We start from the raw sequence: 27,529 nt of genomic DNA, 5'->3' as shown, positions 1-27,529 counted from the left end.
GGAATGGGATTCATTGGATAGCTCTTTAAAAGAGACAGCACAGGGATACTGGGCCAAATGGCCTCCTGTGTTAGACCATAAGACGTAGGAGCAGAAGTAGGCCATTTGGCCCATCGAATCTGCTCTGCCATTCAATGAGATCATGGTTGATCTGATAATCCTCAACTTCACTTTCCTGCCTTTTCCCCATAACTCTTGATTCCCTTACTGATTAAAAACCTGTCTATCTCAGCCTTAAATATGCTGAACGACACAGCCTCTACAGCCCTCTGTGGTAAAGAATTCCACAGATTCAATACCCCAGAGAAGAAATTCCTCCTCATCTCTGTTTTAAATGGGTGACCCTTTACTCTGATATTGTGTCCTCTGGTCCTAGACTCTCCCACAAGGGGAAACAACCTCTCAGCATCTACCCTGTCAAGCCCCCTAAGAACTTTATATGTTTCAATAAGGTCGCCTCTCATTCTTCTAAACTCCAATGAGTACAGGCCCAAACTACTCAACCTCTCCTCATAAGAAAATCCCTCCATACCGGAATCAACCCAGTGAACCTTCTCTGGACTGGCTCCAATGCCAGTATATCTTTCCTTAGATAAGGGGACCAAAATTGTTCACAGTATTCTAGATGTGGTCTAACTAGTGCCTTGTATAGTTTTAGCAAGGCTTCCTTATTTTTATACTCCATTCCCTTTGAAATAAAGGCCAACATTCTATTTGCCTTCCCTATTACCTGCTGAACTTGTATGCTAGCTTTTTCATACACGAGGACCCCCAAATCCCTCTGTGCTGCAGCTTTCTTCAGTCTTTCTCCATTTAAATAATATTCAGCTCCTCTATTTTTCCTGCCAAAGTGCATAACCTCACACTTTCCCACCTTATATTCCATCTGCCATGTTTTTGTCCACTCACTTAACCTGTCTATATCCCTCTGTAGACTGTGTCAACTTCACCACTTGCCTTCCCACCTATTTTTGTATCAGCCGCAAACTTGGCGATAGTACATTCACCTCCCTCATCCAAGTCATTGATATTTATTGCAAATAATTGAGGCCCCACCATTGATCCCTGTGGCACTCCGCTAGATACAGGTTGCCATCCTGAAAATGCCCTCTGTATCCCAACCCACTGTCTTCTATTAGTTAGCCAGTCCTCTATCTGTGCTAATATACTACCCCCCAACACCATGGGCTCTTATCTTATTAAGTAGCCTTATGTGTGGTACCTTATCGAACGCCTTTTAGAAATCCAAATATATTACATCCACTGGTTCCCCTTTATCTTATCCTACTTGTTACCTCCTCAAAGAATTCCAACAAATTTGTCAGGCATGATATCCCCTTCATGAAGCCATGTTGTATGATTGTGATTCCTCACCTGGTCTTTGCGATCATCGTCTTAATTTTCTCCAATGTTCTTTGCTTCTCTTGCAGTTGTTCTGGGCTGAGGGGAGTCTCAGGGTCCACATCGATATATCGGGTGGTTATGACAACTTTACTGGGTTTACACTGTAAGTGAAGTAACTCATTATATTTGATGGGCAGCTCCCAACTCAACTGGTCCAAATGCACCAATTTGTTTCCTCACACTCACTCACACTCTAACCCACTCTCATCAACTCCCACCCACACATATTCCCACCCACTCCCTTCCTCTCTGTCTCACACCCTCTCCGACTCTAATTCATTCTCACCCACTCCCAATCTCCCACCCCCCAGTCCACTTCTGGCTTGGGGTCTAATTTTATGAAGTAGTCTTTCAGTCATTGTTGACAATGTTTTGTGGCACACAGAACAACATCTTGGAGGTTACCATTGATCAGAAACTGAACTGGACTAGCCATATAAATACTGTGGCTATAAGAGCGGGTCAGAGGCTGGGAATCCTGTGGTGAGTAACTCACCTCCTGATTCCCCGAAGCCTGTTCACCATCAACAGGATACAAGTCAGGAGTGTGATGGAATATTCTCCAATTGCCTGGATAAGTGCAGCTTTAACAACACTCAAGAATCTCAACACCATCAAGGACAAAGCAGCCCGCTTGATTGGCACCACATTCACAAACATTCACTCCCTCCACCACTGACGCGCAGTAGCAGCAGTGTGTACCATCTACAAGATGCACTGTAGAAATTCACCAAGGCTCCTTTGACAGCACCTTCCAAACACACGACCACTCCCACCTAGAAGGACAAGGGCAGCAGATGGATGGGAACACCACCACTTGGAATTTCCCCTCCAAGCCACTCACCATCCTGACTTGGAAATATATCGCCGTTCCTTCACTGTCGCTGGGTCAAAATCCTGGAACTTCCTCCCCAACAGCACTGTGGGTGTACCTACACCACAGGGACTGCAGCGGCTCAAGAAGGCAGCTCACCACCACCTTCTCAATGGCAACTGGGGATGGCCAATAAATGTTGGCCTAGACAATGACACCCACATGCCATGAATGAATAATAAACAAACACCTCCCCCAGTGCCTAATAAATAATGGCATCTGCAGATTTGTTGCTATGCACAGAAACCCCAAGGCCCCACTGTCAATATTGCTGCATTAGCCCACCTCAATTGGGGTTCCTGCCCCTAAATATGAGCCACTGCCTCCTGCTGGTGAGTGTATATTTCACATGAAGGCAGAACCTTGGGAAGAAGCCCCAGACCATGGGCCTGGTCATTGTCAAATTCTCACCTGTTTTCTTACAATTCGATTATGTTCACGGGTGTGACTTTCTGCTGCCTCTGGTGGTGCTGAAAGCTTCGTCACCAGTTTACTCGATGCCATCTCGTTTCGTGTTCCAGGTGGCTCAGGTGTAGATGTTGGTTTTGTGGGAACAGTTGGGGTATTTCCTGGCCTGGTCCGAGAGGGCACCGCGCTGGCAGGGAGATGGGCACCTGTTGAGTGGTTGGTCACTGGTCTGTTGGTCAGGAGGTTTGCAGAGTTCGGTCTTGATTCTCCTGTCATTGCTCCTCTCTGACAAGTCAAGAAATATGGTCTGAATGTGAAGCCAATGTCACTCACTCCTCATCAGTTCAAACTTCCTCATTGATCTCACTTTGGATTAAGAAAATCCAAACCTAGTTGTAAAATATGCAAAACAAAAACAGAAACAGAAGTACCTGGAAAAACTCAGCAGGTCTGGCAGCATCGGTGGAGAAGAGCAAAACATGCACTCTGGTCATTTCTGTAAACAAATTTGTGTCAATCCATTCAAACTCTCAACCATTAAAATAACTCCCCGGATTCTTCAAACACTTGGAGAAAACATTGACCGTGCTGTATAATTATAGTTAGATCTATAGTTACAGGAGGGTGAATTAAGCTGATACAGCTGGGCTTGGATATTAGCTCAAAGATTGAACAACACAATTGTATACAAGCAGCAGCCACTGAGAACAGGAGGAACCGGAGAAAGATGCAGTTTTATTGCTTCAACTGCTACTCGCTTAACTGTTCCAGATTGAATACCATGTGCCAGTACAGAGTGTAGACACAGACACTGCAATCATCCTGTTACAGACAGTGTTTAACCCAGATCGTACTCACCATTATTGGTGACACAGCCACACTTCTTTGAGACAGGATACCTGTCCTGGGCTTCTGCTGGAGATGTGCTTCCTGGTGTCGTTTCATTCGTTCCATCTGTTCCTCTGCACTCATCTTTCCTTTTCTGTGTATGCCCCCAGCAGTCAGTGTATGTTGGCCCTGGAGACACAAAGACAGAACAGAACAGAGTGTCACACCTCATCACTTTGCTCTCTCTTTCAATGACTCTCAGTCCTTTCACTTTATTCTTCCATTGTGGAGTCTGTGACAAGAAGCGTTTATTGACTCCCCTCAAGATATGCAACAAAAACAAATTCCAGTGGAGAAGCAGCGAGTTCCCTCCGAGCAGAGGAGGAGGACAGTCAAATCAGGAAGGATTTTGATGGAGTAATAAAAAGATATTGATTCCCCTGGTAGGAGGGTGGGTAACCAGTGGGCACAGATTTAAGATAAATGTCAAAAATTAAACAGGGGGAGGTGAGCTTTTTTTTTTAAAGTAGCAAGTTGTGGTGATCTGGAACACGCTGCCTGAAAGAGCAGTGGAAGCTGATTCAATAGTAACTTTGAAAAGGGAACTGGATATGGGGAGAGGGTGAAGAGGTTGAAATACGTAAAGCAAGTTACCCTGTAGTTTCCATTTGTTACCGAGTTGTTCTGCAGATTACCGTTCCTCTCTCCCTGTGTATGTTTCTGTTCTGACTGGATTGGAGGAGATGCTGTTTCAGCCCCACAGTGTTCAGCTTTGCTGTGCTGATTGTGATGTAACAGTGTGGGGAGTGGTGGCCTGCAAGGGACATCATCTAGAACCTTCAGGATGAAGCACAAAAATAACAAAGAATGGAATTAAGCTGAACAAACCCCACATTCACCCAACATCCTCAACTCCACCTAACCCCAATACCATCAACTCCATCTACCCATCTTCCCTCAATAACCCTCAACCCCACCTGCCTATCTTTTCCCTGATTCCCTCAATTTCACCAATACAGCTTCTTGCTAGATCCTTCAACCTCACCTACCTTCACAGATACTGCAGTAAATCCTGTGGTCAATACCCAGCAATCAACAATTAGTGAAGGAGGAATTTGGGAAGCTGTCATTCCTTCCAGTGCTGTCGTTTTACTCACCTGCCTGTGGGGCCCAGAGTTTGGAGATGGCAGTGGTGATGACTCAAATGGAGTTTGCAGGGAGTCACTTTGAAGCCCAAAGGGATGTTCTAGGACAGGGGAGGCTGTAAATGGTATTACTGAGGATGGGGAGGGGGGGAAAAAAACACCAATGTGGGTTAAAACAGGATAAACACAAAACATTGCTTCCACAACATTCAACATAACATGTGTGAGACATGTGTGAGCACAGGGACTGTCAGGCACCAGGGGATGGGGAAATTCATACCATGGATACTATATAGTCAGGGTCCTAGTGGTATGGGTTTAACAATCATGTGGACACCATGAGGTATGGATTCTATAGGGTATTATTAGTGATGCATATGGATTCTAAAGGACAGTGTGTGTGTGGGACCCAGACCCCAGTGGGAGTCAGTAGACGATAAAATTTATTTAGGTCTATTTCATGGAGATAGCAGAGATGGTCAGAGTCAAGATTTGTCAGTTTCCGGTCAGTCTGGATCTGGATGGTCAGTGTCTGGTCAGTCTGGCTCTGGGTGGTCACCATCCAGTAAGTCTGGCTCTGAGCGGTCAGCGTCCGGTCAGCCTGGCTTTGAGCGGTCAGCTTCCGGCTAGTCTGGTTCTGGGCGGTCAGTTTCCGGTCAGTCTGGCTCTGGGCGGTCAGCTTCCGGTCAGTCTGGCTCTGGGCGGTCAGCTTCCGGTCAGTCTGGCTCTGGGCGGTCAGCTTCCGGTCAGTCTGGCTCTGGGTGGTCAGCTTCCGGTCAGTCTGGCTCTGGGTGGTCAACTTCCGGTCAGTCTGGCTCTGGGTGGTCAGCTTCCGGTCAGTCTGGCTCTGGGTGGTCAGCTTCCGGTCAGTCTGGCTCTGGGTGGTCAGCTTCCGGTCAGTCTGGCTCTGGGTGGTCAGCTTCCGGTCAGTCTGGCTCTGGGTGCTCAGCTTCCGGTCAGTCTGGCTCTGGGTGCTCAGCTTCCGGTCAGTCTGGCTCTGGGTGCTCAGCTTCCGGTCAGTCTGGCTCTGGGTGCTCAGCTTCCGGTCAGTCTGGCTCTGGGTGCTCAGCTTCCGGTCAGTCTGGCTCTGGGTGCTCAGCTTCCGGTCAGTCTGGCTCTGGGTGCTCAGTTTCTGGTCAGTCTGGGTCTGGGCGGTCAGTTTCCAGTCAGTTGAGGTCCAGGTGGTCAGTCCGGCTCTGGGCAGTCAGTTTCCAGTCAGTCTGGCTCTGGGCAGTCAGTTTCCAGTCAGTCTGGCTCTGGGTGGTCAATCGGGGTCTGAGTGGTCAGTTTCCAGTCAGTCTGGGTCTGAATGGTCAGTGTCCAGTCAGTCTGGGTGATCTGTTTCCAGTCAGTCTGGGTCTGGGTGGTCAGTTTCCAGTCAGTCTGGGTCTGGGTGGTCAGTTTCCAGTAAGTCTGGGCCTGGGTGGTCAGTTTCCTATCAGTCTGGGCCTGGGTGGTCAGTGTCCAGTCAGTCTGGGCCTGGGTGGTCAGTGTCCAGTCAGTCTGGGTGATCAGTTTTCGGTCAGTCTGGATCTGGATGATCAGTTTGCAGTCAATCTGGTTGGTCTGCTTCTGGTCAATTTGGGTCAGAGTGCTCAGTGTCCAATCAGTCTGGGTGGTCAGTTTCTGGTCAGTCTGGGTCTGGGTGGTCAGTCTGGGTCTGAGTGGTCAGTGTCCAGTCAGTCAGGGTGATCAGTTTCCAGTCAGTTTGGGTCTGGTTGGTCAGTCTGGGTCTGGGTGATCAGTTTGCGGTCAGTCTGGTTGGTCAGTTTGGGTCAGAGTAGTCAGTGCCCAATCAGTCTGGGTGATCAGTTTCCAGTCAGTCTGGCTCTGGGTGGTCAGCCTGGTCAGCGCATTCCTGGGAGAGTCTGTATTCAGGACTGTTGGTTTCTTACCTGGTTGTTGAGTTGATCCTATTGCAGCCTGGAAACTCTTTCTGTTGCTGCTCAGGCCTAAAATCACATCCTCTATCATCCAGAGATCACGCTGTGCCTCTCCTCGCTCCTAATTGGTCAAAGGCAACATATGTATTGGAAATGGGTGGAGTTACTTTGGCAAATAACCAATCACAACACGCAAAGCTGAAACATTCTCAAATATCGCACAGACCCTTATCAATCCCTCTCTATTCTAATCGACCAATCACACGGACTCATTCTAATCTACCAATCACACGGACTCATTCTAATCTACCAATCACACGGACTCATTCTAATCTACCAATCACACGGACTCATTCTAATCTACCAATCACACGGACTCATTCTAATCGACCAGTCACACGGACTCATTCTAATCTACCAATCATATCCAATTCCAATCCTCCAAACACGCTTATCTGTTTTAAATTTATCAATCAAATTTACCCACTTTAATCAACCAATCACATCCTGGGACCGAATCACGCTGGGTCAAAATCCTGGAACTTACTTGGCAGGAGAGAGACCATGATCATGAAGGTGGTTCTCCCAGGACAAGGCTAGCCCATTGCACTTCAGCTGTGCTGACACCTGTGATTTCCCCAAATGCGGGATATTTGGCTGCAAAATTTGTGTAGTGGGGGATTGCATTTGCGCTCTCCCCTGATATATAAGTCCCCTCCTAACAGCACAGTGGGTGTACTTACACCACAGGGACTGCAGCAGTTCGAGAAGGCAGCTCACCACCACCTTCTCAAGGGCATTTAGGGATGGGCAATAAATGCTGGCCTAGCCAGTGATGCCCACATTCCATGAAAGAATAAAAAAACATATTGGACCACCTCTGGTAACCTGGTGAAATTTTGTATGTGTGCGTCTGGCTACATTCATATGTCTGTGTGAGTCTGAGTATGTGTGTGAGAGGGTGAGTGTGTATAACGTGTGTGTATCTCTGTGTGTGAGTGTATGTGTGGGAAAAAATGTCCTTTGTGGAGATGTTTATGCAAAAAAAAAACCTTTGACCACAAGTACATCAGGCAGTGGTCTACAAATAACGTCTCAGAGGCCCTGTGGGAACAGGAGAGGGTGGATCCTGTGGGATGGTTCCCTGAGCAGACTGTCAAAGTCATTTGGCAGAATGCCTCATTACCAGAACTTTCCAACAAGCACCAAGACATAGCTTGGCTGGTGGTATTAAGGCCCCTCCTATCGATCCTTAATGGACACCAAGAGTCTCTGCGCTACCACATGCTGCCCTTGAGGTTCTGTGGTGGGGAAGAGACCATTGTTCACCTCCTTGTGGATTGTGCCTTTGTCAAGAAGGTCTGGAGAGAGATGCCGTGGTTTCTGTCGAGGTTCATCCCAAGCAGTTCTGTGACACAGGACTCTGTGCTCTACGGGCTGTTCCCAGGGACACACACCAAGACAAACATCAACTGCAGCTGGAGGATCATCAACTCGGTGAAAGACGCTCTTTGGTCTGCCCAAAACTTGTTGGTCTTCCAGCGCAAAGAGTTGTCCCCGACCGAGTGTTGCAGACTGGCACATTCCAAGGTCCAGGACCAAGTGCTGAGGGACGCACTAAAGCTTGGGGCAGCCGCCGCAAAGGGGAAAGGTTACTGTCTAAGGTCCACCTGCCTTAGTGCACCGAGGGAAAGGAAACGGTGTAAAACTGATATCTTTGTCATGGAATGTATATTGTCAATATCATGTGCAATTGCATTGAGAAAACTCAGTGTCACATGCTGTAGGGAACAAATTGGAACTGGATTACACTTTCAGTAATGTCCAATTTAAACTGTGTGGAATATAATTTTACAAATTTTTATGAATAAAGTACATTTTTGGAAAAGAAACGTATGTGTGGGAATGTGTGTGAGGGTGTCTGAGTGAGGGTCTATGGGAATGAGTGTGAGGGAGTGAGAATGTGTTGTGGGGTTTGGAATTAGTGTGTGTGTGTGTGTGTGTGTGTGGGGACTGGGGTCATGTGTGAGTGTGGGGTGTGTGTCTGAGTGGGAGTTGGGGGTGCGTGTGAGTGTGGGGAGGTGTGATGGGGTTGGGGGTGTGTGTGAGTGTGGGGAGGTGTGATGGGGTTGGGGGTGTGTGTGAGTGTGGGGAGGTGTGATGGGGTTGGGGGTGCGTGTGAGTGTGGGGAGGTGTGATGGGGTTGGGGGTGCGTGTGAGTGTGGGGAGGTGTGATGGGGTTGGGGGTGTGTGTGAGTGTGAGGAGGTGTGATGGGGTTGGGGGTGTGTGTGAGTGTGGGGTGTGTGTCTGAGTGGGAGTTGGGGGTGCGTGTGAGTGTGGGGAGGTGTGATGGGGTTGGGGGTGTGTGTGAGTGTGGGGAGGTGTGATGGGGTTGGGGGTCCGTGTGAGTGTGGGGAGGTGTGATGGGGTTGGGGGTGTGTGTGAGTGTGGGGAGGTGTGATGGGGTTAGGGATGCGTGTGAGTGTGGGGAGGTGTGATGGGGTTGGGGGTGTGTGTGAGTGTGGGGAGGTGTGATGGGGTTGGGGGTGCGTGTGAGTGTGGGGAGGTGTGATGGGGTTGGGGGTGCGTGTGAGTGTGGGGAGGTGTGATGGGGTTGGGGGTGCGTGTGAGTGTGGGGAGGTGTGATGGGGTTGGGGGTGCGTGTGAGTGTGGGGAGGTGTGATGGGGTTGGGGGTGCGTGTGAGTGTGGGGAGGTGTGATGGGGTTGGGGGTGCGTGTGAGTGTGGGGAGGTGTGATGGGGTTGGGGCAGTGATGTATTTGACATACGAGCTGCCTTTCCCTTCAAGCACCTGACATTTGAACCAAAGAGCGATCCTATCAAATTATCATCTGATGCCCAAGGTGAAAGCTACTTGGTGGCTGTAGTTCAGAGATTGTGCTGTGTAACCTGCTGCCCTTCTGATGAATCCCAGTGAATGTTTTGAATGGAAGATACAGGAAGCACATGTAGGAAGCACATTTAGACCAGGTCCTGTTTTACAAATGAAAAGAGCAGAAGTACCTGCGCAGACCCACATCTGGTGAGCAGCTCTCGAGTGGACCTGAATCTCTGCAGCTCATTCTCCAGGAATTCATATTCATTCCAAGATTGTTCCATGTCCTGTCTCAGAACAGAAATAAGGTTCAGCATCTTTAATTTAAGAGAGAGGATTTGACAGGTGGATGGATATTCAGGCAGACACCTGACAAATCGAATGCACTGAAAATGAGGCGGATGTCATGTGTATGGATTTTTAAAAGACATTTGATAAAGTCTCACATTGGAGACTTGATGATAAAATTGAGGCACATAAAGTTAAAGGGAGTTGGGCAGGGTAAGAGGTTGCTTCAAGTTCAGAGAGTCGGGGTTATTAGGGGTTGATTTTCCTCCCATCCATCCCCAGACTCATGTATTTCCCATGTGAGGGAATCGAATATGTGGACCCCTGATATAATTGTGTCTGCTCATCACCCAGAATCAGAGTTTCACAAGAAGCTGCTGGTAGGGAGTGAAGAAGGATCCTACACTCTGACTTCTCCTCCGTCTCCTGGACCCAGTGGGTGCCTGGATCTGGGTTGGGGGGGTGGTGGTGAGCAGGGGGTAATTTCTGGGAGGCTGGGATGGGACTGGTGCTGAATCTCTCTACAGGGTCTCTAGGAGAGAGCAGAGTGAATCAGGAGGAGCTGCAGGTTAGTGACCATGATCCCAATTCCTAACAATAAACCACGCACTGGGGTTGCCTTGATTTAATATATCAATAGAGGACAGGGCTCAAGCAGAGGTCCTTCTGCACCTTGAGTGGGCCTTCAACACATGGTCCTCTGCCTCTCAGAGCTAAGAGAGAGTGGCTGAGCTGAGGCTTTTAACCAAAATGTTTGACGCTGTCCTGGAAACAGGTCCATTTTCTGAAATTCTCTAAAGCTGAAGCCCAACGATTCTGGCAGTGTGTTAGAGATTACCGTGGACAGGTCACAGAGTCTGGCACGGATTTGGATCAGATCCTCCTGAAGAATTTGCTGTTGGAACGCTAACCGCTCCACAATATTTGGCTGTCTCTCAAAGTCCATCATCTGACAATGCGTCGCTTCCCAAACACCTTCCAGTTTGTCCTAGAGAAAGTCGAACAGGCACATCAAGAACACTTTTCACACATTATCAGGTAGATTATTAAATGTGCACTCAATACATCGAAATCTGTAATCTTCTCTAGCCTTAGAACCCTCTGGGATACCTGCGCTCCTCTAATTCTGGCCTCTTGTGCACCTCTAATTGTAATCGCTCCACCATTTAGTGGCTGTGCTTTCAACTGCCTAGGTCCCAAGCTCTGGAATTCCCTCCTCAAATCTCTGTACCTCTCTCTCCTCCTTTAAGACATCCCTTAAAACCTATCTTTGACTAAGCTTTTGGTCATAGAATGGTTACAGCACAGAAGGAGGTCATTCAGCCCATCGTGACTGTGCTCTGAAGGAGCAATTCACCTACAGCCATTCCCCTCTTCTCCCCATAACCCTGCACATTCTTCCCTTTCAGATAATAATCCAGTTCTCTCTTGAACGATTCAATTGAACCTGCGTCCACCACACTCTCAGGCAGTACATCCCACATCCTAACCGCTCACTGTGTGAAAATGTTTCTCCTCATGTCTCCATTGCTTCTTTTGCCAATTGCCTTAAATCTGTGCCCTCCCGTTCTCGGTCCTTCCACCAATAGGAATGTTTTCTCCCTATCTGCCCTATCCAGACCCCTCATGATTTTGAACCTTTCTATCAAATCTCCTCACACCCTTCTCTTCTTCAAGGAAAACAGTCCCAACTTCTACAATCTATCTATGTTCCTCATCCCTGGAACCATTCTTGTGAATCTTTTCTGTACTCTCTCTCAAATGTCTTCACATCCTTCCAAAAATGTGGCAAACAGAACTGGGCTCAATGCTTCACTTGAAGCCAAACCAGTGTTGTTACATAATTTCCTTGCTCTTGTACTCTATGCCTACATTGATAAAGTCCAGGATACTGTATGCTTTATTAACCACTCTCTCAACTTGTCCTGCCACCTTCAATGATCGATGCACAAATACTACCCAGGTTCCTCTGCTCCTGCACCCCATTTAGAATTGTAGCTTTGATTTTATATTGTTTCCATGTTCTTCCTACCAAAATGAATCACTTCACACTTCTCTGCATTAAATTTCATCTGCCACTTGTCCTCCCATTCCCTTTGTCCCTTTGAAATTCTACACTATCCTCATGGTTCACAATACTTCCAAGTTTTGTATTGTCCCATAAATTTTGAAATCGTGCCCTGTACACCAAGGTCTAGGTCATTAACATATATCAGGAAGAGCAGGGGTCCCAACACCAACCCTCTTAGGAACTTCACTAGGGATATTCTTCCAGTCTGAAAAACAACTGTTAACCACTACTCTCTGTTTCCTGTCACTCAGCCAATTTTGTATCCATGTTGCTACTGACCCTTTTATTCCATGAGCTTTCATTTTGCTCACAAGTCTGTTGTGTGGCACTGAATCAAATGGCTTTTGGAAGTCCATGTACACCACATCAACAGCATTGCCCTCATCAACCCTCTCTGTTACCTCATCAAAAACTCCGAATTGCACGATTGTCCTTAACAAGTCTGTGCTGCCTTTCCTTAATTCACTCACATTTTCCCAAGTGACTATTAATTTTGTCGTTAATTATCATTTCTAGAAGCTTCCTCACCACCAAGATTAAACCGACTGGCCTGTAGTTGCTGGACTTAACTTTGCATCCTTTTTTGAGCAAGGGTGCAACGTTTGCAATTCTCCAGTCCTCTGGCACCACCCCTGAATCTAAGGAAGACTGAAAAATTATTGCCTGTGCTTCCACAATTTCCACTCTCAATTTCCTTGGATGCACCCCATCCGGTTCTGGTGCTTTATCAACTTTTGAGTACAGACAGCCATCCAATACCACCATCTTATCCATTTTAAATCCTTCTAGTGTCTGAACTGCCTCCTTTCTCACCATGGCCATGCAAAGTATTCATTTAACACCTCAGCCAAGCCCTCTGCCTCCATGCGTAAATCCCCTTTTAGTTCCCTATTCTTCCCACTCCTCCTTTTACCACCCTTCTACCATTTATATGACTTTTGGATACCTTTTTTATGTTAGCTGTCAGTCTCCTTTCATAACCTCTTTTTGCTTCTCTTATTTGTTTTCTTCAATTCCCCTCTGAACCTTCTATATTCAGCCTGGTTCTCAGTTGTATTATCCACCAGAAATCTGTCATAAGGCACACTTTTTCTTTTTCACCTTAATCTCTATTTCTTTTGTTATCCAGGGTGTTTTGGATTTGTTTGCCCTCCCTTCCCTCTTGAGGGAAAATACCTTGACTGTGCCTGAACTATCTCTCCTTCAAAAGCCCATTGTTCTGTTACAGTCTTGCCTGTCAACCTTTGATTCCAGCTAATCTGGACCAGAGCCATTCTTGCCCCATTGAAGTTGGCTTTCTCCCAGTTAATTATTCTTACACTAGATTGCTCCTTGTCCTTTTCCATAGTCATCCATAAGCCTTATGATACAATGATCACTGCCCCCCTAATGTTCCCATACTGACACTGGATCCACTTGGCCCATCTCATTCCCAGGAACCAGGATGAGCAGTGCCTCCTCTCCCATTGGACTGGAAACATACTGTAGAAAACTCTCCTGAACACACTCTTACCCCTCTCTCTCCTTTACACTACTACTACCCCAGGCTATATTTGGATAATTCAACTCTATAATTCTTGAGCCTCTCTGTGATGTCCTTGCAGATTTGTTCCTCTACATCTTTCCCACCAGTTGGCGGCCTATAGACTACATGGAGCAATGTAATTGCATCTTTTTTGTTCCTTAGCTCGAGCCAAATCAATTCTGTCCTTGAGCCCTCCGGGATATCCTCTTTCTCCAGCACTGCAATCTCTCCTTAATCAATACCGACACCCCTCCTCCTTTCCTTCCTTCCCTATCTTTCCTGAACATCTTGAATCCAGTCTTGCCCTTCTTTGAGCCAGTCTCTGTTATCGCCACAACATCATATTTCCACATGGTAATCTGCAACTGCAGCTCACCAATCTTACACACCACGTTCCACACATTCGCATCCATGCACAGGAACCCTAATTTAGACTTTATTATTTTCCCTCACATGCTGAACCCACCCAATACCCTACTGTTTCCTACTCCAGTGCTATCTGTCTCTCTCAATATTCAGCATACCCTGGTATCCCTCTCTAGTATTACCTCCTGGTTCCCACACACCTATCAAGTTAGTTTAAACCCTCCCCAGTAGCACTAACAAATTGCCCCATAAGGAACTTGGTCCCGACTCTGTTTAGGTGTAACCCATCTGACCTGCATAGGTCCCATCTCCCCCAGAACTGATCCCAAAGTCCCAGAAATCTAAAGCCCTGTCTCCTGCACCATCTTTCCAGCCTCACATTCATCTGCTTTTCCCTCCTATTTCTATACTCACTTGCTCATGGTACTGGGAGTAATCCAGAGATTAGAACATTTGAGGTCCTGCTTGTTAATTTCCTACCTAGCTCCCTACATTCTGACTGCAGGGCCATATCCCTCTTTCTACCTGTGTCTTTGAGACCAATATGGACTTTACCCTCTGGCAGTTAACCCTTACCTCTCAGGGTGCTCTGAAACTGTTCAATGACATCCTTGACCCTGGCCCTAGGAAGGCAACATTCTGGATTCATGTCTGTAGTTGCGGTAATGCCTGTTCCAGTAATTATTAAATCATCTGCCCCAATATCTTCATGGGGCTCAGAGCCAATTTTGCTCCTATGAAGCATCCTACGAGGTTTTACAATGCAGGTTCCTGTTGTATATCACATCATGTTCTCGTGGGCCAAAAAGCTTTTACTGACCAGTAATGGGCAGCTAGCCAGTTCCCAGCAACCAGTCAGTCTTACAGGGGAGCAGGATGGGATGAGGGACAAAGGGAAAGGGGACACGAGGAAGAGGGAGAAGAGAATGGGAGAAGGGAGAGATGGGGACAATAAGGCCATAAGTCGTAGGAGCAGGAGTAGGCAATTCGGCCCATCAAGTCTGCTCCACCATTCAATGAGATCATGGCTGATCTGATAATCCTCAACTCCACTTTCCTGCCTTTTCCCCATAACCCTTGATTCCGTTACTGATTAAAAATATGTCTATCTCAGCCTTGAATATACTTAACGACCCAGCCTCTACAGCCCTCTGTGGTAAAGAATTCCACAGATTCACTACCCTCTGAGAGAAGAAATTCCTCCTCATCTCTGTTTTAAGTGGGTGACCCCTTACTCTGAGATTATGCCCTCTAGTCCTAGACTCTCCCACAAGGGGAAACAACCTCTCAGCATCTACCCTGTCAAGCCCCCTAAGAATCTTATATGTTTCAATAAGGTCGCCTCTCATTCTTCTAAACTCCAATGAGTACAGGCCCAACCTACTCAACCTCTCCTCATAAGAAAATCCCTCCATACCCGGGATCAACCTTCTCTGGACTGCCTCCAATGCCAGTATATCTTTCCTTAGATAAGGGGACCAAAATTGTTTACAGTATTCTAGGTGTGGTCTAACTAATGCCTTGTATAGTTTTAGCAATACTTCCCTATTTTTATACTCCATTCCCTATGAAATAAAGGCCAACATTCCATTTGCCTTCCCTATTACCTGTTGAACTTGTATGTTAGCTTTTTGGGATTCATGCACAATGACCCCCAAATCCCTCTGTGCTGCAGCTTTCTTCAGTCTTTCTCCATTTAAATAATATTCAGCTCCTCTATTCTTCCTGCCAAAGTGCATAACCTCACATTTTCCCACATTACATTCCATCTCCCACTTTTTTTGTCCACTCACGTAACCTGTCTATATCTCTCTCTAGATTCTTTGTGTCATCTTCACCACTTGCCTTCCCACCTATTTTTGTGTCTTCCGTAAACTTGGCAATAGTACATTCATTTCCCTCATCTAAGTCATTAATATATATTGCAAATAATTGTTGCCCCAGCACTGATCCCTGTGGCACTCCATGAGTTACAGGTTGCCATCCTGAAAATGCCCCCCTTATCCCAACTCTCTGTCTTCTATTAGTTAGTTAATCCTCTATCCATGGTACCCCCAACACCGTGGGCTCTTATTTTATTAAGTAGCCTTACATGTGGTATCCTTACATCTACTGGTTCCCCTTTATATCTTTCCTGCTTGTTACTTCCTCAAAGAATTCTAATAAATTTGTCAGGCATGATTTCCACTTCATGGAGCCATGCTGACTCTGCTTGATTAGATTATGTATTTCTAAATGCTCTGCTATTACATCCTTTATAATAGACTCTAACATTTACCCAATGACAGATGTTAATCTAACTGGCCTTTTGTTATTTACCTGTTTTTGTTTCCCTCCCTTTTTGAATAATTTGAATAATTGAGAATTGGTCTGCTAGTTTATCAGTGCTCCTCACCTACCTTCTCTGCTTTGAGCTGAGTCACTTCATTGACCAGCCCCTGTAGCACTCGGTCCTGCCCACACAGCCTGGTCAACAACACCTGTGGACACAGAACAAGGAACGACAACAGATACAAATACAATAAGGAGAACATCTTCTATCAAATGTAAAGTCTCCCCATCTAGCCCTGTGCTGTATCTGTCCTGGGAGTGTTTGATGGGAAAGTGTAGAGGGAGATTTACTCTGTATCTAACCCCGTGCTGTATCTGTCCTGGGAGTGTTTGATGGGAAAGTGTAGAGGGAGATTTACTCTGTATCTAACCCCGTGCTGTACCTGTCCTGGGAGTGTTTGATGGGGAGAGTGTAGAGGGAGCTCTACTCTGTATCTAACCCCGTGCTGTACCTGTCCTGGGAGTGTTTGATGGTGACAGTGTAGAGGGAGCTTTACTCTGTATCTAACCCCGTGCTGTACCTGTCCTGGGAGTGTTTGATGGAGAAAGTGTAGAGGGAGCTTTACTCTGTATCCAACCCCGTGCTGTACCTGTCCTGGGAGTGTTTGATGGGGACAGTGTAGAGGGAGCTTTACTCTGTATCCAACCCCGTGCTGTACCTGTCCTGGGAGTGTTTGATGGGGACAGTGTAGAGGGAGCTTTACGCTGTATCTAACCCTGTGCTATGCCTGTCCTGGGAGTGTTTGATGGGGACAGTGTAGAGGGAGCTTTACTCTGTATCTAACCCTGTGCTGTACCTGTCCTGGGAGTGTTTGATGGGGACAGTGTAGAGGGAGCTTTACTCTGTATCTAACCCCGTGTTGTACCTGTCCTGGGAGTGTTTGATGGGGACAGTGTAGAGGGAGCTTTACTCTGTATCTAACTCCGTGCTGTACCTGTCCTGGGAGTGTTTGTATCTAAAAAAAGTTCTTGCTGAGGAGGAATAATTCTTAAAAGCAGAGTAAAAGGTGATGCAATGTAGCTAAAGCCAAGACTTACATCAACTTCATTTTCCACCATTTTGACAGGTTCGGTTGTGTATTCCCCGTATATCTGCAAGAGAAAATTTCTGTCAGCTTCTCACAGTGACCTCACCCGATGTGTTCTATGTTTCAACTCAAATCGAGTAAGTTACAATAACACAGCCCTTTAATACTCTACTCACTGCCCTACGCGTGCTACCTACACGTGGTGCCTACACCCAGTACCCTAACATGCGGTACCCAAACACGCGGTACCCTAAATTACTTGTGATACATTCTATGCAGTTTGCTAACTGTGGCCGAATGAATACTATGTTCAAATGCATCATCATCACTTCCTCACTCCATAAAACCCCAAACACTGTTGAACATTTATTTGGCGTTTTCTATTCCCCTTCCCCCACCCCCTCTACTCCAGGTCTTGCCATCCTAACCACTCAGTGTCTCTCCCAGTCAGTTAGAGAATAACCTGAAAAACGGCAAGTGTTCCCACTCTGATTCTCTGTCTCTGTCTCTACCTCTCCTACTGTCTCACCTCATCTTTCTTCCTCTTCCTCTCTCTCTCCATCCCCCCCTTCTCCTTTCTCTCTCTGCCTCTGTTTCCTGTTGTTTGGTGAATATTGGGATGATATTTACCGAAGGACTGAGGGATAGTGTTCCGACGGGTGACAGTAGTAGATTGGGGCTGGGTCGTGCTGAAGTTGGAGGTCGAGGAGGAAGTTCAGTGAAGCTGGAAATCGATCCCTGTAAACACAAAAGAAGAGTTCAAGAAAAATTCCCAAACAAATTCAATCCATGAACATTAAATTTAAACTCATATACTGGTTCTCCACATTCTCTTTCAGGTGTGATCAAATCTCTCCACCATCCCCCCCCCCAACCCCCCCCCACTCCCGCCTCCCCTTCTTTTCTCCCGCGCCCCCCCCCCCCGCCTTCCCCTTCTTAGAGTCATAGAACCATAGAGGTCATAGCACAGGAAAAGGCCCTTCGGCCCATCGAGCCTGCGCCGGTCAAACAAATACCTAACTATTCTAATCCCATTTTCCAGCACTAGGCCCATAGCCTTGTATGCCATGTGGCATCGCAAGTGCACATCCAAATACTTCGTAAATGTTATGAGGGTTTCTGCCTCTACCACCCTTTCAGGCAGAGAGTTCCAGATTCCCCACCACCCTCTGGGTGAAAAAATTCTTCCTCTAAACCTCCTGCCCCTTACCTTAAATCTATGCTCCCTGGTTATTGATCCCTTCACTAAAGAGAAAAATTGCTTCCTGTCTACCCTATCTATGCCCCTCATAATTTTATACACCTCAATTATGTCCCCCCTCAATCTCCTCTAAGCTAAGGAAAGGTAAGTTCTAGTTTTTTTTAAAGTACATAAATAATTTAACTTTTTTTTTACTGTGTTTAACTTAAAGTAAGGGTTTTTTTTCAACTAGAGGCATGGCAGGGCAGCTCAGTCCTGTGTTATGTGCCACCTGCAACATGTGGGAAGTCCTAAAAGCTCCTTGTGCTCTGACTGACCACGTGTACAGGAAGTGCCACCAGCTGCAGCTACTTGAGTTCTGAGTTTCAGAGCTGGAGCAGCAGCTGGAGACACAGAGGTGCATCCACCAGGCTGAGAGTTTCGTGGATAGCACGTTTTTAGACACGGTCACCCCACAGCTTACGGAAGTGCAGACAGAGAGGGAATGGGTGACCATCAGTCAGAAGAAAGGTCTCAGGCAGGTAGTCAGGAAATCCCCAGGGTGCATCTCGCACAAGAACTGTTTCTCTGTTGGAAAACGGTGAGAGTGACCGTTCCTGTGGGGAGTGCAGCCACGCTCACTGCACTGTGAGTGGCTCAGCTGCACAGGAAGGGAGGAAAAAGACGGAAAGAGCAGTAGTGGTAGGAGACTCGATAGTAAGGGGAACAGATGGGCGTTTCTGTGGCCATAGATGTGACTCCAGGGTGATATGTTGCCTCCCTGATGCCAGGGTCAAGGATGTCACTGAACGGCTGCAGGGCATTCTAAAGGGGGGGGGGGCAAACAGACAGAGATTGTGGTACATATTGGTACCAACCACAGAGGTAGAAAGAGGGATGAGGTCCTGCAAGCAGAATTTAGGGAGCTAGGAAACAGATTGAAAAACAGGACCTCAAAGGTAGTAATCTCTGGTTTACTTCCGGTGCCATACACTAGTGAGTATAGAAATAGGAGGTTAGTCCTGATGAATGCATGGCTGGAGAGATGGTGAAGGAGGGAGAGCTTTAGATTTCTGGGACATTGGGACTGTTTCTGGGGGTGGTGGGACCTGTACAAGGCGCAGGGGTTGCATCTGAACCAGAATGGGACCAGCATCCTTGTGGGGAGGTTTGCTAGTGCTGTTGGGAAGGGTTTAAACTAACTTGGCAGGGGGATGGGATCCTGAGAGGAGGTTCAGCAGGGGGAGATGCACAGCCAAAATGAGAAGAGAGAGCAAGTGAGTCTGGAAGGTATAGAAATTATAGGCCAGTTAAAGCACAAGGGAGCTTAGCAAGGTTGGATGGTATTTATTTTAATGCAAGGAGTCTGACGAATAAGGCAGATGAGTTGAGGGAACAAATTAACACATGGAAGTATGATGTCAATGTTGTCACAGAGACATGGTTGAGAGAGGGGCAGGATTGGCAGCTCAGTATTCCACGATATAGGGTCTTCAAGCGAGACAGGGAAGGAGGTAAAAGAGGAAGAGGTATCACAATATTGATCAAGGAATCAATTACAGCAGTAAGGAGGGATGACGTCTTAGAAGGCTCCTCAAATGAAGCCACATGGGTAGAGCTTAAAAACAAAAAAGGAGCAATCACATTGCTGGGAGTGTACTATAGGCCCCCAAACAGTCAGAGAGAAATAGAAGAGCAGATATTTAGGCAAATTTCAGAGAAGTGTAAAATAATAGGGTAGTAATAGTGGTGGATTTCAACTTCCCCAACATTAACTGGGTTAGTCATAGTGTGATAGGTTTAGAGGGAGCAGAATTCTTAAAATGCACCCAGGAGAGCTTTTTAAGCCAGTATGTAGAAGGTCCTACAAGAGAGGGGGGTGGTCCCGGACTTACTTTTAGGGAATGAAGCCGGACAAGTGGTAGAGGTATCAGTGGGGGAACATTTTGCAGATAGTGATCATAACTCCGTTAGATTCAAGGTTGTTATGGAAAAGGACAAGGATGGGCCAGAAGTCAGAGTTCTAAATTGGGGGAAGGCTGATTTTAATAAGATCAGATATGATTTGGCCAGAGTGGACTGGGAGCAGCTACTTTTAGGTAAATCTGTGTCAGAGCAGTGGGACTCATTCAAGAAGGAAATAGAGAGAGTACAGGGCCAACACATTCCAGTAAAGATAAAGGGTGGGAACAAAAAATCCAGGGAACCCTGGATGTCGAGGGATATATAGGATTGGATAAAGAGAAAAAGGGAGACTAATGGTAGATACCGAGGGCTCAAAACAGTGGAAGCCCTAGAGGAGTATAGAATGTGTAGGGGGGAACTTAAAAAGGAAATTAGGAGGGCAAAAAGGGGGCATGAAAAAATATTGGCAGGTAAAATAAAGGAAAATACAAAGCTATTTTACAAGTACATTAAGAGTAAGAGGATAACTAGGGTAAGAGTAGGGCCCATTAAGGACCATAGTGATAATTTGTGTGTGGAGCCGGAAGACGTAGGTAGGGTTCTAAATGAATACTTTTTGTCGGTGTTCATAAGTGAGAGGGATGACATGGGTATGGAAATCAGGCAGAAGGACTGTGATATAATTAAAGAAATTAGCATAGAAAGGGAGGAGGTTCTAAGTGGACTGGCAGGCTTAAAAGTAGATAAATCTCCAGGCCCGGATGAAATGTATCCCAGGCTGTTGAGTGAGGCAAGGGAGGAGATAACAGGGGCGCTGGCAATAATTTTCAATATCTCTCTGGCCACAGGAGAGGTGCCAGAGGACTGGAGGACAGCTAATGTGGTACCGTTATTCAAGAAAGGAGGGAGGGATAAACCAGGGAACTATAGGCCAGTCAGTCTAACCTCAGTGGTGGGGAAACTCTTGGAAGCAATTCTGAGGGATAGAATTAATCTACACTTGGAGAGGCAGGGATTAATCCAGGACAGTCAGCATGGTTTTGTTAAGGGTCACATCTGATCAATTTGATTGAATTTTTCGAAGAGGTGACCAGGTGTGTAGATGAGGGCAATGCATTTGACGTAGTCTACTTGGACTTCAGCAAGGCTTTTGATAAGGTCCCACATGGGAGACTGATAACGAAGGTAAGAGCCCATGGGATCCAAGACAATTTGGCAAATTGGATCCAGAATTGGCTGAGTGGCAGGAAGCAGAGTGATGGTCGAGGGGTGTTTTTGTGACTGGATGCCTGTGTCCAGTGGGGTTCCACAGGGATCGGTGTTGGGTCCCTTGCTGTTTGTGGTATATATAAACGATTTAGACTTGAATGTAGGAGAACAAAAACAGAATTACCTGGAAAAACTCAGCAGGTCTGGCAGCATCGGTGGAGAAGAAAAGAGTTCAGTTCTGTTGAAGGGTCATGTTGGACTCGAAACGTCAACTCTTTTCTTCTCCACCGATGCTGCCAGACCTGCTGAGTTTTTCCAGGTAATTCTGTTTTTGTTTTGTATTTCCAGCATCCGCAGTAGCTTTTTGTTTGAATATAGGAGAGTTGATCAGTAAGTTCGTGGATGACACGAAAATTGGTGGGATGGTAAATAGTGAGGAGGATAGCCTTAGATTACAGGTCCCTTAAGCTGGTGGGACAGGTTGATAAGGTGGTTAAGAAGGCATATGGGATACTTGCCTTTATTAGCCGAGGCATAGAATATAAGAGCAGGGAGGTTATGCTGGAACTGTATAAAACACTGGTTAGGCCACAGCTAGAGTATTGCGTGTAGTTCTGGAATCCGCATTATAGGAAGGATGTGATTGCACTAGAGAGAGGGCAGAGGAGATTTACCAGGATGTTGCCTGAGCTGGAGAGTTTTAGTTATGAGGAGAGATTGGATAGACTGGGATTATTTTCCCTGGAGCAGAGTGGCCTATTTCTGCTCCCCATCCGTATGTTCGTAACTTGGTCAAAACTGGTTGTAACAACTCACCCAACCGTTTGGCCAATTCACGTTGTGCAGAATCGATCGTAGATAAGGTGTGGGAGAAGGACATCACTTTTGTGTGTGTTGATCAACCCATACATATGCAGACGTAGCGAGCTGTGAGGACAAACCCTGGATGCTGAAATAGGGGCATCAAAGACATCCTGTGGGATAATGGCCACCCTGATCAGTATCATTTCACGCTGTTTATCACGCAAGCTCATGAACGGTCCCAAGGCCATCACCTTCAACCCTGAAAAGTGCCCAATATGCCTCAGATTACCCAGGAAGGGCAAGGTATCTCAAACATTTGAACAACAGGTGAAGTTATCTGTTTCACGCTGCTGCTGTGAGGTACCAACCCGAGTGGTATTCGCCGCTAACAGGATTCTGCCATCAAGTGAAAAAGACATTCTGCCTGTCACACAAATGATCAATGTGGGATATGAATTTCAGTGCCAGTGTGATGCTAGGTATGTAGGTCGTACATCCCAAAGGCTGGTGGATCGTGTCAAACAGCATGTCCCAGCCACTGTTCGCAACAGGCAAGGTACAGGTGGTACCCAATCCACCCGTGCTTGCAAAACTCAAAGCACAGTGTTTGGACAAGCTGAGTGAGTGGGTGAATGCTTGGCAGATGTAGTATAATGTGGATAAATGTGAGGTTATCCATTTTGGTAGCAAAAACAGGAAGGCAGATTAGCTATAGCTATAAATTGAGAGAGGGGAACGTGCAGCGAGACCTGGGTGTCCTTGTACACCAGTCGCTGAAGGTAAGCATGTAGGTGCAGCAGGTAAAGAAGGCAAATGGTATGTTGCCTTCATAGCCAGAGGATTCAAGTACAGGAACAGAGATGTTTTGCTGCAATTGTACAGGGTCTTGGTGAGGCCACATCTGGAATATTGTGTGCAGTTTTGGTCTCCTTATCTGAGGAAGGATGTACTTGCTATAGAGGGAGTGCAGTGAAAGTTTACCCGATTCCTGGGATGGCGGGACTGACATATGAGGAGAGATTGAATCGATTAGGATTATATTCACTGGAGTTCAGAAGAATGAGGGGGGGATCTCATAGAAACCTATAAAATTCTAACAGGACTAGACAGGGTAGATACAGGAAGGATGTTCCCGATGGTGGGGGAGTCCAGGACCAGGGGTCACAGTCTGAGGATATGGGGTAGACCATTTAGGACTGAGATGAGGAGAAATTTCTTCACCCAGAGAGTGGTGAGCCTGTGGAAATCATTACCACAGAAAGTAGTTGAGACCAAAACATTGTATGTTTTCAAGAAGAAGTTAGATATAACTCTTGGGGCGAAAGGGATCAAAGGATAGGGGGAGAAAGCGGGAGCAGGCTATTGAGTTGGATGATCAGCCATGATCATAATGAATGGCGGAGCAGGCTCGAAGGGCCGAATGGCCTACTCCTGCTCCTAGTTTCTATGTAACATTAGACGTGATTCCGCGATTGGACAACATTTGCTGAATAATCCTCAGTGTGCTAAGAGTTATGCCTACAACCAATTTAAGATTGTCAGTTGGGCTCGCAGTGTGCCGCATTTGGAAGCTGCATATATTAATACACAGGTCCTGTTCTTTGCAGACAGAAAGAACATGTACACACATTGCGCCTGTTTCAGCTAAACAAAATAAGTGACAGCCATTCGCTCTCATGCCTCAGGGCAATGCCTTGACCAATCAGGGTCAAGATGCCTGGTTTAAATTTCAAACATTGTTGGCAGTTAACTGTCAGTCACCATCAGTGGTGCATTCTCCATGGCAACAGCACTTGCCAACCAATCAGCAGTCTCTTCTCATACAGTATAAATTGTTGTTTTTCCCTTATATTGGTATTCTTGCGAGTGTCCTGATGAGTGTAAGACGAAAAGTTTAGACATGTCTCTTTTTTCAACAACTTTGTCCTGACAAACAACTATTATCTATTCTGCTAGTTACATGCGCAAAAAACTCGAACAGGTTTGTTAAACATGATTTCCCTTTCATAAATCCATATTGACTGTGCCCTATTTTCTAAGTGTCCCAGTTATCACACTTTTTATAATAGATTCCAGCATTTTCCCTGCTACCGATATGAGGCTAAAAGGTCTGTAGTTCCCAATTTTCTCTCTCTCTCCTTTCTTAAGTGGGGTTACTTTTGCCACCTTTATCACTCTCCCTCTTTCTCTCCCCTCTTTCCTACTCTCCCCCTCTCTCCCTCCCCTTCCCCTCTTCCCCTCTCTCCCCCTCTCTCATTCTCCCGCTCTCTCTCTCCCCCTTCCCCTTCCCCCCCTCTCCCTCCCCTCTCCACTTCTCCCACCCTCACCCTCTCTCCCTTCCTCTCTGTTTCCCCTTTTCCTGCTAACTCTCTCTCCCTCCCCATGCCTCCTTTCCCTCTCTTTCCCTCCATCTCTCTCCCCCTCTCCCACTTCCCCCTCTCTCTCTCCCCTCCCTCTTCCCATCTCTCGCTCCGCTTTCCTTCTCCCCTCCCCTCTCCCTACCCCCTCTCTCTCCCTCCCTCTCTCTCCCCCCCTCTCTCCCTCCCCTCTCTCTCTCTCTCTCCCTCCCCTTCCCCTCTCCCCCTTTCCCTCTCTCTCTCTTACTCCCCTCCCCTCCTCCAGACACTCCTTGACCTCTTTGACTGAGCTATTGTTGCCCTGTCCCTAGCACCTCCTTATCTGGCTCAGTGTCAAATTCCATGAAATCATGCCTGACAAATTTATTAGAATTCTTTGAGGAGGTAACAAGCAGGATAGATAAAGGGGAACTAGTAGATGTAATATATTTGGATTTCCAAAAGATGTTCGATAAGGTACCACATATAAGGCTACTTAATAAGATTAGGGCCCATGGTGTTGGGGGTAGCATATTAGCACAGATAGAGGATTAACTAACTAATAGAAGACAGAGAATTGGGATAAGGGGGGCATTTTCAGGATGGCAACCTGTAACTAGTGGAGTGCCACAGTGATCAGCGCTGGGGCCACAATTATTTACAATATATATTAATGACTTAGATGAGGGAAGTGAATGTACTATCGTCAAGTTTGCGGATGACACAGAGTCTACAGAGGGATATAGACAGGTTAAGTGAGTGGGCAAAAATGGAATATAATGTGGGAAGGTGTGAGGTTATGCACTTTGGCAGGAAGAACAAAGGAGCTGAATAGTATTTAAATGGAGAAAGGCTGCAGAAAGCTGCAGCTCAGAGGGATTTGGGGATCCTCATGCATGAATCCCAAAAAGCTAATATACACGTTCAACAGGTAATAGGGAGGGCAAATGGAATGTTGGTCTTTATTTCAAAGGGAATGGAGTATAAAAATAGGGAAGTCTTGCTAAAACTATACAAGGCAGTAGTTAGACCACCCCTAGAATACTGTGAACAGTTTTGGTCCCCTTATCTAAGGAAAGATATACTGGCATTGGAGGCAGTCCAGAGAAGGTTCATTAGGTTGATCCTGGGTATGGAGGGATTTTCTTATGAGGAGAGGTTGAGTAGGTTGGGCCTGTGCTCTTTGGAGTTTAGAAGAATGAGAGGTGACCTTATTTAAACATATACGATTCTTAAGAGGCTTGACAGGGTAGATGCTGAGAGGTTGTTTCCCCTTGTGGGAGAGTCTAGGGCCAGAGGGCATAATCTCAGAGTAAGGGGTCACCCACTTAATACAGAGATGAGGAGGAATTACTTCTCTCAGAGGGTAGTGAATCTGTGGAATTCTTTACCACAGAGAGCTGTAGAGGCTGGGTCGTTAAGGATATTCAAGGCTGAGATAGACAGATTTTTAATCAGTAAGGAAATCGAGGGTTATGAGGAAAAGGCAGGAAAGTGGAGTTGAGGATTATCAGATTAGCCATAATCTCATTGAATGGCAGAGCAAACTCGATGGGCCGAATGGCCTACTTCTGCTCCTACATCTTATGGTCTAATCACTCCTGATATTTACTTTGACGATGTTCATTCTTGCTATCTCAGTCTGGTCTTTAAACTGTTTATTCAGGCAGCAAAAATCCATCATTTTGTTGGAATGTTTGTATCATGTCCTGTGACTGCCTGTGGTTACACAGTCCCCGAAGCCAGCCTGTGTTTACACTGCCCTTAAGGCAAGCCTGTGTTTACACTGCCCTGTGACTGCCTGTGTTTACACTGCCCTGTGACTGTCTGTGTTTACACAGTCCCTGAAGCCAGCCTGTGTTTATACTGCCCTGTGACTGCCTGTGTTCACACTGCCCTGTGACTGTCTGTGTTTACACTGCCCTGTGACTGTCTGTGTTCACACTGCCCTGTGACTGTCTGTGTTTACACTGCCCTGTGACTGCCTGTGTTTACACTGCCCTGTGACTGCCTGTGTTTACACTGCCCTGTGACTGCCTGTGTTTACACAGTCCCCGAAGCCAGCCTGTGTTTATACTGCCCTGTGACTGCCTGTGTTTACACTGCCCTGTGACTGCCTGTGTTTACACTGCCCTGTGACTGTCTGTGTTCACACTGCCCTGTGACTGTCTGTGTTTACACTGCCCTGTGACTGCCTGTGTTTACACTGCCCTGTGACTGCCTGTGTTTACACTGCCCTGTGACTGCCTGTGTTTACACTGCCCTGTGACTGCCTGTGTTTACACTGCCCTGTGACTGCCTGTGTTTACACTGCCCTGTGACTGCCTGTGTTTACACTGCCCTGTGACTGCCTGTGTTTACACTGCCCTGTGACTGCCTGTGTTCACACTGCCCTGTGACTGCCTGTGTTTACACTGCCCTGTGACTGTCTGTGTTTACACTGCCCTGTGACTGCCTGTGTTTACACTGCCCTGTGGCTGCCTGTGTTTACACTGCCCTGTGACTGCCTGTGTTTACACTGCCCTGTGACTGCCTGTGTTCACACTGCCCTGTGACTGCCTGTGTTCACACTGCCCTGTGACTGCCTGTGTTTACACTGCCCTGTGACTGCCTGTGTTTACACTGCCCTGTGACTGCCTGTGTTTACACTGCCCTGTGACTGCCTGTGTTCACACTGCCCTGTGACTGCCTGTGTTTACACTGCCCTGTGACTGCCTGTGTTCACACTGCCCTGTGACTGCCTGTGTTCACACTGCCCTGTGACTGCCTGTGTTTACACTGCCCTGTGACTGCCTGTGTTCACACTGCCCTGTGACTGCCTGTGCTTACACTGCCCTGTGACTGCCTGTGTTTACACTGCCCTGTGACTGCCTGTGTTTACACGGTCCCCAGGTGCAGCCTGTTCCTTGTTCATTAACTCCAAACCCTGTGTGTCACCAGCCTCTCCCTCCCCAGTCGATTGTAACACCTCAATTTAATATATGAATCCTTGGAACTCACCGTTTTTCCTGATAAGCCTAGAGTTCTGACTGTTCGGGAGATATGAGATGGAGGAGGTGGAAAACATCGATTTTGGTAGGTCAAAAGCCCCTTAATATCAGAAAGGCA

At 46.8% G+C, this 27,529-nt stretch overlaps 1 protein-coding gene and 1 non-coding gene across 2 annotated transcripts in view; one reads left to right on the top strand and one right to left on the bottom strand.

Annotated features, from left to right (window-relative positions):
* Positions 1–27,529, bottom strand: part of LOC144675959 (pleckstrin homology domain-containing family A member 7-like) — a gene marked incomplete at its 5' end in the record, with an annotated part of 49,662 nt that overhangs the window by 4,691 nt on the left and 17,442 nt on the right. The window contains 12 exons of the mRNA XM_078536478.1: positions 1,375–1,505; positions 2,690–2,971; positions 3,545–3,703; positions 4,169–4,351; positions 4,672–4,790; positions 6,555–6,663; positions 9,567–9,665; positions 10,505–10,654; positions 16,028–16,108; positions 16,998–17,051; positions 17,618–17,725; positions 27,422–27,511. Of these exons, the coding sequence (XP_078392604.1) occupies positions 1,375–1,505; positions 2,690–2,971; positions 3,545–3,703; positions 4,169–4,351; positions 4,672–4,790; positions 6,555–6,663; positions 9,567–9,665; positions 10,505–10,654; positions 16,028–16,108; positions 16,998–17,051; positions 17,618–17,725; positions 27,422–27,511 (1,565 nt within the window). The remainder of the gene's footprint in view (positions 1–1,374; positions 1,506–2,689; positions 2,972–3,544; positions 3,704–4,168; positions 4,352–4,671; positions 4,791–6,554; positions 6,664–9,566; positions 9,666–10,504; positions 10,655–16,027; positions 16,109–16,997; positions 17,052–17,617; positions 17,726–27,421; positions 27,512–27,529) is intronic.
* LOC144675964 (U1 spliceosomal RNA) lies at positions 7,082–7,244 on the top strand. Its single transcript, XR_013575214.1, has one exon. It is a non-coding gene; the product is annotated as a U1 spliceosomal RNA (small nuclear RNA).

The sequence above is a fragment of the Cetorhinus maximus genome, unplaced genomic scaffold (assembly GCF_964194155.1).
Source record: "Cetorhinus maximus unplaced genomic scaffold, sCetMax3.hap1.1 HAP1_SCAFFOLD_1246, whole genome shotgun sequence".
In the NCBI taxonomy this organism is placed as follows: Eukaryota; Metazoa; Chordata; class Chondrichthyes; order Lamniformes; family Cetorhinidae; genus Cetorhinus; species Cetorhinus maximus.
The sequence above is the reverse complement of the archived record's forward strand: the minus strand, read 5'-3'. Positions and strand labels throughout refer to the sequence as shown.